The 13,859-nt window shown below is 45.7% G+C and overlaps 1 protein-coding gene across 7 annotated transcripts in view; it reads left to right on the forward strand.

The window, feature by feature from the left end:
- The window catches only part of GRM5 (glutamate metabotropic receptor 5), a 321,020-nt gene that overhangs the window by 280,109 nt on the left and 27,052 nt on the right, over positions 1-13,859 (forward strand). For all 7 annotated transcript variants that reach the window (XM_063430874.1, XM_063430898.1, XM_063430865.1 and 4 more), the window contains exon 7: positions 10,633-10,759. In XM_063430874.1, the coding sequence (XP_063286944.1) occupies positions 10,633-10,759 (127 nt within the window). The remainder of the gene's footprint in view (positions 1-10,632; positions 10,760-13,859) is intronic.

Consider the following 13,859-nt stretch of genomic DNA (forward strand, 5'->3'; position numbering starts at 1 on the left):
TTGGTACGGAGGAGGAAGGTGGTTTAATGGTTGGTGCCAAGTAGATATGCAGGAGTACCTAGGCAAAGAAGAGAGTGGCATATGTTTTCTAAATATGTTAAATGCACCGATGACAGGCGTTTAGACATGGGAGCAGATGGGAGATAAGGAAACTACAGTCAGATAATGTGACCAACAGGTAAGAAATCCTAACACCCCAAAAATTAAAACCAGCAGAATCCTATTCTGACACATGCATGTGCATATGAATCAGAATATTATATTACACATGCTCAGCGGGGGACAAGTATTGCTGGTTTCACACACAAACCTACTCCTTTCTTATAGGAAAAGAGCTACATTTAATGCCACTTGTAAAAGTAAGCTTTCTTGTCCAAAAGAGATTTATATGAATGTTTTTTTTGTAATTATTATTATTATTATTTTGCATAAAAAATAGATATTTTTTTTTTATGAACTAAAATCTTAAACAATAATTATAATCGATGTTATATGTTGCTTTTCAGACTGAAACCATATTTTATATGATGGTAAATCAATGATTCACCCTATTCTTTTAACGTTTGTCAAGGTTATGCACGGAAGTGTAAATTGCAAGAAGTATTCAAAGTGAATTTAAAATTTAAGGCCACAACAGTTGGAGTGAAAAAAAGCTTTTGGAAAAATTTTGGAGTTTTTTTTTCCGTAAAGTGTCAGTTGTGAGGGATCAAACGTGAATTTAAGGAGAAAATATCAAAATTGGAAGAAAATTTAAATTCAGTTTATATTGACTTTCAATTCCTGATAATTCACAGTTAAGTGAATAACGAATTCACAGCTCCCAATGAGTACATTTTGCCAGGTGGATTTGGGCTTTTGCAATGTTCATTTTTTTCACAAATGTTTCTATTAGTCATTGTATTGTTATTTATTTTTCAATTATAATGCATTGTATGCATTTTGTATTTTCTGTTGTAGGTTTTATTTCTCTTCTGTTAGCAGATAAAATTTTATTTTGCACCTAAAATTTCCATTTTCAGTAGATATACATTAGAACAGTTGAACTTTAGTATTTTTTTTTACCTAGACTGCTATATAACTATGTAACAGTGATGGCTATTTTAGCATAGTTATCTTCAGGTGCATCATATGAAATGTTCTCACACATCACCATAAAGGGAATTAACGCAGTAAAGGAGAAGGCTATATTTAAAAGAGGAAAAGCTACCACAACAAGAGGGGCAAAGGTTTAAAAATAATTTCAGGAAGTATTACTTTACTGAGAGGGTAGTGGATGCATGGAATAGCCTTCAAGCTGAAGTGGTAGATGTTAACACAGTGAAGGAGTAGTAATGTACCAAACTGTTCGCTGGCGAATAGTTCCTGGCGAACATAGCGTGTTCGCGTTTGCCATGGCGGGCGAACACATCCGTGGTTCCATCCGCCCCATATTCGTCATCATTGAGTAAACTTTGACCCTGTACCTCACGGTCAGCAGACACATTCCAGCAAATTAGCAGCAGACCCTCCCACCTCATGTACAGCATCCATTTTAGATTCATTCTGAAGCTGCATTCTTAGATAGAAGAGGGAAAGCTGCTCATTTAATAGGGCAATTAATAGCTAGGCTAGGGTATTCAGTGTCCACTACAGTCCTGAAGGACTCATCTGATCTCTGCTGTAAGGACAGCACCCCAAAAAGCCCTTTTTAGGGCTAGAACATCAGTCTGCTTTTTTTTTAATTTTATTTTTTATGTGTAATGTGATTGCAGTTGCCTGCCTGCCAGCTTCTGTGTCAGGCTCACAGTGGATACTGTGCCCACTTGCCCAGTGCCACCACTCATATCTGGTGTCACAATAGCTTAAGCTTGCATTTAAAAACAAAAACATTTTTTTCACTGTAATAGATTGAATAGCAGTTAGTTGTCTGCAAGCGTCTGGGTGTCAGGCCTTCAGCATGTACTCTGCCAACCTCTGCCAGTGCACTTTGCCACTCATATCTGGTGTCTCTATAGCGTGCCTTTAAAAAGAAAAAACGTTTTTCACTGTAAGCTAATAGCAGTCAGTGTACTTAAAGCGGGTGTCAGGCCTTCACCGTGTAATCTGGTGTCTTTATAGCGTGCCTTTAAAAAGAAAAAAGTTTTTCACTGTAAGCTAATAGCAGTCAGTGTCCTTAAAGCTGGTGTCAGGCCTTCAGCGTGCACTCTGCCAACCTCTGCAAGTGCACATTGCCACTCATATCTGGTGTCACTATAGCGTGCATTTAAAACCCAAAAACTTTTTCCACTGTTATAGATTGAATAGCAGTTAGTTGTCTTCAAGCGGGTGTCAGGCCTACAGCGTGTACTCTGCCAACCTCTGCCAGTGCATATTGCGACTCATATCTGGTCTCAAGTAGCTTGCACGCATAGTACCACTAATCCCCAAAAAAATGACAGGCAGAGGCAGGCAACCCCGCAGGGGCCATCGTGGTGCTGTGATTCCCTTTTGCCCTAGAATAATGCCCAGTTTTCAGAGGCCACGTACCCTGAACTTGAAAAGTTCTGAGGACATAGTTGACTGGCTAACACAGGACACCCAATCTTCTATAGCTTCCGCTCGGAACCTTGACGCACCATCCTCCTCCAGCTTAGCTTCGGGCACCTCTCAAGATACCACTCACCCGCCTGCCGCCACCACCAACACTAGCACACAGCCGCTTTACTTGGTATGTCAGAGGAGTGATTTACACATCCGTTTGAAGAAATGAGTGATGCGCAACCATTATTGCCAGAGGATGTAGTTAACAGGGATATGTCTCAGGCAGGCAGCATTACACACATGGACGTACGGTGTGATGATGATGATGTTGTACCCGCTGCTGCTTCCTTTGCTGAGTTGTCAGATACAAGTGAAGCGGTTGATGATGACGATGCGTCCATGGATGTCACGTAGGTGCCCGCTCGGCAAGAAGAAGAACAGGGCGCAAGTTCAGATGGGGAGACAGAGAGGAGGAGAAGGAGATGAGTTGGAAGCAGGGGGAGGTCGTCGCAAGGAGCTAGTGGCACAGTCAGACAGCATGCATTGGTACCCGGGGTCAGCCAGACAGCACGCCAATGAACGCATGCTGTGTCCACCACCAGAATGCCGTCATTGCAGAGTTCAGCAGTGTGGCATTTTTTTGTGTGTCTGCCTCTGACAACAGCGATGCCATTTGCAACCTGTGCCAAAAGAAACTGAGTCATGGGAAGTCCAACACCCACCTAGGTACAACTGCTTTGCGTAGGCACATGATCGCACATCACAAACGCCTGTGGGATCAACACATGAGTACATGCAGCACACAAACTCAAAGCCGCCATCCTCCTCCTGGTCCAGCATCTTCAGCCACGTCAACCACTGCTGTCCTCCTTGTCCTCTCTCAACCATCTGCCACTCTGTCTCTCGCCTTGAGCAGTTCCCGCTCATCTGCCCACAGTCAGGTGTCTGTCAAGGACATGTTTGATTTGAGCGTAAGAAGTCAATGTCAGAAAGTCACGCCCTTGCCCAGCGTCTGACAGCTGGCTTGTCTGAACTATTAGCCCGCCAGCTTTTAAAATACAAGCTGGTGGAGTCTGAGGCGTTCAAAAAATTTTTAGCTATTGGGACACCGCAGTGGAAGGTACCCGGACGAAATTTCTTTGCACAAAAGGCAATCCCCAACCTGTACTCGATTGTGCAAAAGGAAGTAATGGCATGTCTGGCACACAGTGTTGGAGCAAGGGTCCATCTGACCACTGATACCTGGTCTGCAAAGCATGGTCAGGGCAGGTATATCACCTACACTGCGCATTGGGTAAGCCTGCTGACGGCTGCCAAGCATGGAATGCATGGCTTTGCAGAGGAGTTGGTGACACCGCCACGATGGCAGGCAGGCAGGCCTGCTGCCACCTCCTCTACTCCTCCTACTCCATCCTCTTCCATAACCTCCTTGGCTGAGTCCTCTTCTGCTGCTGCGTCTTGCTCCACATCAATGGCACCCCCCCAGCTCCCCAGGTACTATTCCACATCCCGGATACGGCAGTGTCACGCCGTCTTGGGTTTGACTTGCTTGAAAGCAGAGAGTCACACCGGACCAGCACTCCTGTCCGCCCTGTACGCACAGGTGGAAAAGTGGCTGACTCCGCACCAACTGGAGATCAGCAAAGTGGTTTGTGACAACGTAAGAAATTTGTTGGCGGCATTGAATTTGGGCAAGTTGACACATGTGCCGTGCATGGCACATGTGTGTAATCTGATCGTACAATGCTTTGTGCATTAGTACCCAGGCTGACAGGACGTCCTGAAGCACGCCAGGATCGGCTTGGGGATGTCCGGAGGAGTACTCACAGATCACTGTTCAAGGTCTGTTTGTCTGGATAAGTCATCAGCATTGCCATTTTGCTTCCCAGGGCGATAGTGAATTGTAAAGTCAAAAGGCTGTAGCGCCAAACTCCAGCGCAACAGCCTGGCATTGTCTCCTGACACCCTGTTCAGCCACACCAACGGGTTGTGATCTGTGAGTAAGGTAAACGGTTGTCCATACAAGTAAGGTTGCAGCTTTTTGAGGGCCCACACCACCGCCAGACACTCCTTTTCCCTATGTAGGAATGTCCAGGTGTTAGTCCCCTTGAAACAACTTTTCCATCACTTTTGTGGCCAGAAAGAGTCCCTGTGGGTTTTAAAATTCGCCTGCCCATTGAAGTCAATGGCGGTTCGCCCGGTTCGCGAACGTTTGCGGAAGTTCGCGTCCGCCGTTCGCGAACCGAAAATGTTGTTCGCGACATCACTATGAAGGAGTTTAAACATGCGTGGGATAGGCATAAGGCTATCCTAACTATAAGATAAGGTCAGGGACTAATAAAAATTGCCTTGGCAATTTCAATGTCCGTGTTATGCACCGGACGTGGAGGTAACTTAATAAGTATCCTGCTTCTAGATCAAAATTAACAAAATCAAATGTGAAGTAAAAAAAAGAAACCCTGAGATTTCCTAAAGTAAAGCAATATCTATTAAACTGAGAATAATTCACGCAGTATCTCAGGGCTCGGTATCGTGTTTTATATCAGATAGATAAACAAACAAGTGAAGCGATAGCAGACTCATTTAATAGGGATATAAATAAAGCTTTTAAGATCTCTTGCCAAGTGGATATAATCAAAAGAAAAATAGCTAAATTGTGATCGCTAGTATTTCAGGACTACATTTATTGGAACTCCTCCAGGACTTTGCCGGTGAGAAAATGTATTTTGTTTCTATCACTATTAGAGTTATAATTATTTACAGTTGTGTTCTCTAGTCTGGGAGATGGGTTGGTGTGTGGCAAATAATAATAACATCACAGTTGGAAGGACGAGCAAAGAACTGGGCACAAATGGAGTGTCCAGGCACATTTATTAAACAGTATGAAGCAATATTTCAGCTCAAAAATTACATTTCTCAGTCTAACTAAAACACAAACAGTATATATATATTTGTGTTCAGGGCCTCAAAACCGTAGAGTTTGGGGAATAAGACATACAGGGAAGAAACAAAAGTTGGTTTTGGTGTGCTGGAACCGACAATGCGGTAGGCCTGAAATAAAGGGGCATAATCATAACAAAATTTATATATATCATAAGTCGGTTGTGGTGTGCAGGAACTGACGACGCGGTAGGCTTGAAATAAAGAGGGCCTACCTAATATAAAGATAGAAGAGAAATGGAGTGGTGGGTGGGTGGGGCAAATAGCCAGACCTGGGATGGTAGTGAGGAGGTGACTGGCGCTCCTTAAGAAACCAGGCCCTCCCACAACTTCAGGCCCAGCCTTCCATTTGTGTTCAGGGACTCAAAAGCCGTAGAGTTTGGGGAAAAAGACATAGAGGGAAGAAACAAAAGTTGGTTGTGGTGTGCCGGAACCGACGATGCAGTAGGCCTGAAATAAAGAGGGCATAATCATAACAAAATTTATATATATCATATCATAACAAACTTTATTCGGCCTACAAATACAACATAGATACATCACATTAACATGTTCTGGAATGCATGTCGTACCTCTTGTGTAGGTTGAGGTATGTATCTAGTGTAGGCAGTGGATTTCCATTGACCTAAGGTTTTGATGATGTGTACGGGAGTATTTATTTTGGAAGCTGCGGTGGCGGCCCATATATGGAATGAATGAGCCAAGTAATTAGCCGGGTTAACACCTAACCGTACCAGTAACATTCTAACATAAAGCATGAACCTGCTAACGTTGAGTGTTTTTCCATGTAAAGCAAGAAGTGATCGATTAGGGATATTTTGATTGTAGAAAAGGTAATGGTCCAAGACTTTGATGGGGCACCATTGATTGCCTGTGGGGTAATATGTGATTTTTACTGCATGATCGTTTCCACCAGTTTTTGTCTGTTTTAGTGAAAGTATGTAGTGCTCGTGTGCTTTCACCAGTTGTGCTTTTGTGACGAAGTCAGCTGGGTTAGTGTTGGTGGTGGTGAATTCTCTAGGTCGGAGAAAGCCAAAGAATGCTAAATGCTGTTTAATCACGTGATTTGTCTGGGTCTCGAATGGTGAGGCATCTAGGAGATCTGAAAGTGATTGGAACATGTGATAATGGAGTGGTAGGCTAGAAGGTATAGGTATAGGTGAGGAGTCTTTTATACCTTTTAATATGGCTTTAACCTGATAGGATTACAAGAAGCATTGTTTATCAGGCCATGTGGTGAGGCTGTGGTGTTGGATTCCGGTAATGTATAATTTAATGGTGTTGAAGGATAGCTTTAGGTGCAGGTGGCAAAAAGAGGTGAACGCTACCAATGTTCCCATGGAGAACCTGTCCGTGATGTGAAACTCCAGCAAAAATCTATTGAAAATGTGAAAAGCCCTATCATACGATTTCCTTTGTGTTTGCAGAAAGACCTAGGTGTAAGAGGTGACACCCGTGAGCAAGTAAATTATCTAATCTATAACCATGTCCTTCCACTGTGGAGCCAGAGTGGTTACTAAGTCTGTTGTTGGCAATACTGTCAACTCCTGAAATCGAGATCGAGACAAATGATCAGCTGCGAAATTCAGGACCCACGGAATATCTATACATGTCAGGAAAAGTTCATGCTTAGCCGCTAGCCATGTCACCATCCTCATGAAATGCATGATGGTCAGGGATGAAGAGCTCCCTTTGTTAACAATATGGCACATTGCCATGTTGTCGGAAAAACAACGTACCGTATTACCTGACCAGCATGAGCTCCATATGACTGCGGCGGCCACTATCAGATAAACTTTAACCCCTTAAGGACCAAACTTCTGGAATAAAAGGGAATCATTACATGTCACACACGTCATGTGTCCTTAAGGGGTTAAACAAGGCTGAGGTGGTAGTGAACTCCAATACATCCTTAATTGCATCTGGCCAGTTACCCCACATCCACATGTTGCCAAATATGGCGGCAAAACCGGATGTGTCTGCGGCATCCATCCAGACTGAAAAGGATCTGTCAGTTAAAACCGGGATAAATATATTTTTCCCATTCCAATTACATAGGAATTACCTCCACATGCATAGGTCGGCAGTGGCCTGCCGATCCAGCGTGATGTGGGAGAAATCCAACAGTAATCTTGATATGAATGCACGCACCTATGGTATGATCTTTATTGCACAATTGAGGGAACCCAACAATGATTGGAGTTCCTTCCTAATGCAAGAACCTGCTTTGATGTATTGGTCAATACACGCCAGAATGTGGTCGATTTATTCCGTAGGGAGGCTGGCTTGCATAAGAATCGAGTCCAGCTCTACCCCCAGTAAATTAATAATAGTGTCGGGGCCTTCAGTTTTAGTTGGTGAAACAGAGACACCCAAGCGTTCAAACAATTGTATGGTAGCGTGGAGGCTACTGGGTGGAAATAAGTTGCTTTCTACAGTCAGAAAGTCATCTAGATAGTGAATTACTGTGGGGAATCTACAGATGTTAAGCAGCATTCAACACAATGTCTCAACGTACATATCAAAGATCCTTGGACTGCTTTTTGAACCGAACGCGAGACGTGTGAAGAAATAGTATAAGCCCGCCACTTAACACCATGTAGATGCCACAGGGAAGGGTGAATAGGGAGGAGTTTGAAAGCATTGACTATGTCTTTCTTGCTAAGCTAGGCTCCCACTCTTGCTGACAGGATGGCCTCTATAGCGTTGTCGATGGTAGTGTATTGTAGCGAAAATTCCTCAGATGGAATGAGCGAATTAAGACTTGGTGCTGTTGTAGCGTGAGGAGCAGAGAGGTCAATGATGAGCCTTTGTTTATTAGAGGTTTTACCAGTAACTATACCTATGGGATTGGTCCTCCATACCGAGAAAAGTTTAGAGCTGAAGGGACCTAGTACGAAACCTTGATCTACTTTCTTCTGTAGCAACTCATTAACAGTGTTAGTGTTAGCAAGAGCAGTCTGTAAGTTTCTGCATTCAACTATCCCTGATGGCCTATAAATGATACCCGTGTGAAATCCTTCCATAAACCCAGCCACCAGAAATTCTACCAGATGTGGTGAGGGGTGGTTGTACATCAATTCCTGTAGTAGTGAGATATTGACAGTCTATAGGTAAGGCTTTGGGTATAATTTACATAGCTACATATCCTATAAGCGGGGATTATACCGCTGTATGCTATCCACACCAGAGCTGGCCATAGCTCCCTCAAACGTGAGTTTTTTACCTCTACTTATCTGCACACTGAACCACATCAAAATTGAGAGCACTATTGTCGCTTTCTGTCTTTCTTTTCCGAGTTCTGGACTACCAGATGGTGTTGAAGGAGACCCCCTTCCTACATATCCCATAAGCGGGGATTATACCGCTGTACGCAAACCACACCAGAGCTGGCCATAGCTCTCTTGAATGTGAGTTCTCTACATTTTGTTACCTATCACACCCTGAACTTTCCTACTATACCTTTAGTCGCCTCTACCTCTCTTGTATTTACATATACGGAACGGTCTACACCAGACGCATCCACAGAGGAACTCTATCAAGTATCCTAGACCATCTATTGGCACCCTAGCAATACTTTACTGGACTATCTACCCTTATTTGGCGCAGCCCTTCCATATCTTTTTATATCTATCCACCGAAGGACCCGAGGGGTTTTCCTTCATTTGGGCTGCTGCCTACCTTGACTAATTGTGTGATTACTAGCGCTGAATTCTTTTTGTGTTTAACTGTAACCGCAGGTGCCTGCATTAAAATTTTTACAAATTTGAGACTTGCCTAAAAACACGATATTCCGTCCTAACTTGTCTTTGAGAACCTTGTCTTGTCTAAATGTCGTAGTCAGAATGGGTTTAGGTTAGAAGGCACTCACTTCCGGGTGTTTAGGCATAAATTTGCTGTGTGGGAAGCAGATGAGCAGATAGAGCAAGCTAGGTTCTTGAGGCCTGCAAAGTGTCTGAAAAACAGTTCCGTATCCAGCATTCTTCAGTCTGCCTGGTAGTTGTACTGTGCCAGTGATGCAGACGCCCTTAGAAAGCCAATTAGAAAACACTTCACACTGGCTACCCAGAGTGGAGCTTGTCTGTGCTGCTACCAGTATTCACACCGGACTGATGTGCCCTCTTTTTGAGTCTACTGCTCTCTGTATCATACGTGATGACTGATGCTTCACTGGTACATCTCCTGCTGGACCACTCCACGCCCTATCTTACATTGATACAATCTAATGTTAAGAGTTCTGCAAATCTAGCAAGATACCTTGGCATAAAAACAATGCAAAGTTGTTCTCTGGATATTATATTCATGTCTCATAGACCTATATCTGGGTTACACTAAGCATCATAACCACTACAGCCTTCTGTATTTGTTATACTGCCAGGTGTACCCCGGCTCCATTTCCCGTAATGGGGGAAAACTGTTTTGCAATGTTTGGGCCTCTTACCTAGTCCTGTTGGTAACTGGGTCTCCTGTATGGCTGGCTGTGATATGCGTCTGGCTTCTCAGAGCTAGAAGCCAGTCCTACCGGCCATTCATTGGCTGAGCGCATCAACTGACCACTCTAAGCTAATGATTGCGCCTCTGTGAAATATGCACATAATTTACATCAGGAAGCCTGGAACTCTTGTTCCAGGCTGGCTGATGATACTCCGATGATGCTGCTTGGGATCAGTAACACCTCCAAAAGCAGAAAGCTGGGATACTGGGAGCCATTTGTTGAGTATGTTGGCAATAGATTCTGTGTGTTAAGAACCAAATTGAATTTTCAATTTGATTAATTGCCAACAATATCAACGTGGACAGCTAACTCTAGATAACCTTGCCATCCTTAAATACATATAAATACAGACTACAACTATCTGGGATCCTAATCAAATGCAGTACATATGCTTTCGGAAATCAAAAGAACTCAGCACAGAGAATATTGTTATAATTTGCAAAGTTCACGATACACATTTCACCTCCATGTAGGGACATCAGCGCAGCCTGGGGAAAATAATTGATTATGGTCATTCTTTTTTTTTTTTTTTTTGCATCACACTGTGATCTCATATACTGTCTGAGTCTGCAGTATTGATTGTTATTATTAAAATGAAATAAAGGCAGCATTCATCATATAACTTTTCTATGTTACGTTTATTATAATGCAAGGACTTTGTGATTTGTTTTTCTTGTTTTGTGTTTATTATTTCCCAGGTTATCCGTAAAGGAGAGGTGAGCTGTTGCTGGACCTGCACGCCATGCAAGGAGAATGAAATAGTTTTTGATGAATACACATGTAAAGCGTGCGATTTGGGTTCCTGGCCTACAGATGACCTCACAGGTAGGGCAATACTTTTATTTTTTTCTTGGTTAATAGGATTGTTAATAAAACTACAGTGTTTATGCTGTTCAAAGTTTGCTGTCTTTGGTCTGCCTGCACTAGAACTTCCAGCCCTTTACTGTTCTTTTGCTATTTTTAGGAACAGCATTGCAATAAATAGGGCAGCACTGCAATAAAGCAGGAATCTGCAGTACCAAAATTTGCGGAAATGAGATTAGGAATCACGAAGGATTGGGCAGTGGTGGTAGTAGTCATGGAAGGATGATTACTGGGGACATTAGAGGAAGCTTCAATAAGGGGTGAGGCCAATTGTAACATTGATGGCTCTTGTGAGTCAGGAAGTTGTGATACCATTACTGAGGGTAGCGATAAGGGAAGAATTGGAAATCAGCTACTCTGAAGAAACAGACATGCATACTGCCTCTGCTCCTTTCAGCCTGTCTAATGCAGAAGTCACATCTCTGCTTTAATTTGCCAAGACCTCAACAGCAGGAGTACTTCTTGATTAGCTCCATTTCCTCTGCACCTTGCAGGGAACATGCAAGAGTGCTTGCCAGGTACTCAATCGTGGGACACCAATTAAGTCCAACAGCTTCAGCAGCCACCAATTATTTTCTGATGTACAGTTAGAAGAACTGGAAATAAAAATGTTTGCAGAAGTGATAATGTTCAATACAATGGCGGATCCATACACACAGCCCCCCATACACACTGCCCCACCAAACACAGTGTCCCCACAGTCCCCATACACACTGCCCCACCAAACACACTGTCTCCAAAGCCCGCTATACACACTGCGCCACCAAACACACTGCCCCCACAGTCCCCCATACACACTGCCACACCAAACACACTGTCCCCACAGCCCCCCATACACACTACCCCACCAAACACACTGCCCCCACAGCCCCCCATACACACTGCCCCACCAAACACAATGTCCCCACAGCCCCCCATACATCACTGCCCCACCAAACACACTGCCCCCACAGCCCCCCATACACACTGCCCCACCAAACACACTGTCCCCACAGCCCCCATACACACTGTCCCACCAAACACACTGCCCCGACAGCCCCCCATACACACACACTTCTCCTCCACACACTGCACCCCCACACACACTTCTCCCAATCCAAACACTGCACCCCACACACACTGCACCGCCACACACACACTTCTCCTCCACACACACACTGCACCCCCACACACACACTTCTCCACACACACACTTCTCCCCATACACACAGTGCTCTCCATACAAACACTGCACCCCACACACAGTGCACCCCCACACACACACGTCTCCCCCATACACACAGTGCTCCCCATACAAACACTGCACCCCCACACACACAGTGCTCCTCCACACAAACATTACACCCTCACACACTTCTCCCCACCAAACACACTGCCCCCACAGCCCCATACACACTGCCCCACCAAACACACTGTCCCCACAGCCCCCCATACACACTGCCCCACCAAACACACTGTCCCCACAGCCCCCCATACACACTGCCCCACCAGACACACTGTCCCCACAGCCCCCCATACACACTGCCCCACCAAACACACTGTCCCCACAGCCCCCCATACACACTGCCCCACCAAACACACTGCCCCCACAGCCCCATACACAAACACTGCACCCCACACACACTGCACCCCCACACACACACACACTTCTCCCCCATACACACAGTGCTCCCCATACAAACACTGCACCCCCACACGCACAGTGCTCCTCCACACAAACATTACACCCACACACACTTCTCCTCCACACACTGCACCCCCACACACACTTCTCCCAATCCAAACACTGCACCCCACACACACTGCACCGCCACACACACACTTCTCCTCCACACACACACTGCACCCCCACACACACACTTCTCCACACACACACTTCTCCCCATACACACAGTGCTCTCCATACAAACACTGCACCCCACACACAGTGCACCCCCACACACACACGTCTCCCCCATACACACAGTGCTCCCCATACAAACACTGCACCCCCACACACACAGTGCTCCTCCACACAAACATTACACCCTCACACACTTCTCCCCACCAAACACACTGCCCCCACAGCCCCATACACACTGCCCCACCAAACACACTGTCCCCACAGCCCCCCATACACACTGCCCCACCAAACACACTGTCCCCACAGCTCCCCATACACACTGCCCCACCAAACACACTGTCCCCACAGCCCCCCATACACACTGCCCCACCAGACACACTGTCCCCACAGCCCCCCATACACACTGCCCCACCAAACACACTGTCCCCACAGCCCCCCATACACACTGCCCCACCAAACACACTGCCCCCACAGCCCCATACACAAACACTGTACCCCACACACACTGCACCCCCACACACACACTTCTCCACACACACTGCAACCCCACACACTTCACCCCAAACACACAGTGCTCTCCATACAAACACTGCACCCCACACACACTGCACCCCCCCACACACACACACTTCTCCCCCATACACACAGTGCTCCCCATACAAACACTGCACCCCCACACGCACAGTGCTCCTCCACACAAACATTACACCCTCACACACTTCTCCCCCCACACACACTGCACCCCCATACACACAGTGCACCCCCACACAAGCACTGCACCCCCACACACGTTTCCCACACACACACAAACACTGCACCCCCATACACACACTTCCCCAACTGCACTCCCATACACACACTGCCCCCACTACACCTTCATACACACACTGGCCCCATACACACAGTGATCCCACTGCACCCCACATATACACACTGCACTCCCATGCACACACTACACCCCTCACACAAACACACACTGCACCTCCTACACACAGTGCTCCCACTGCACCCCTATACACACACTGGCCCACATGCACTGCCTCCCATACACACACGCACACACTGTCTCCCGTACCCACCCTGCATCCTTCACACACTCAGTGCCTCCCATATACACACACACACACTGCCTACTCTCACACACACACACACACACACACTCCTAGAGGCTCTATCCCCTACTACAGCATGTATTCTGGCAGACCCCAGGTAAATTGT

The sequence above is a fragment of the Pelobates fuscus genome, chromosome 1 (genome assembly GCF_036172605.1).
Source record: "Pelobates fuscus isolate aPelFus1 chromosome 1, aPelFus1.pri, whole genome shotgun sequence".
NCBI classification, from domain to species: Eukaryota; Metazoa; Chordata; class Amphibia; order Anura; family Pelobatidae; genus Pelobates; species Pelobates fuscus.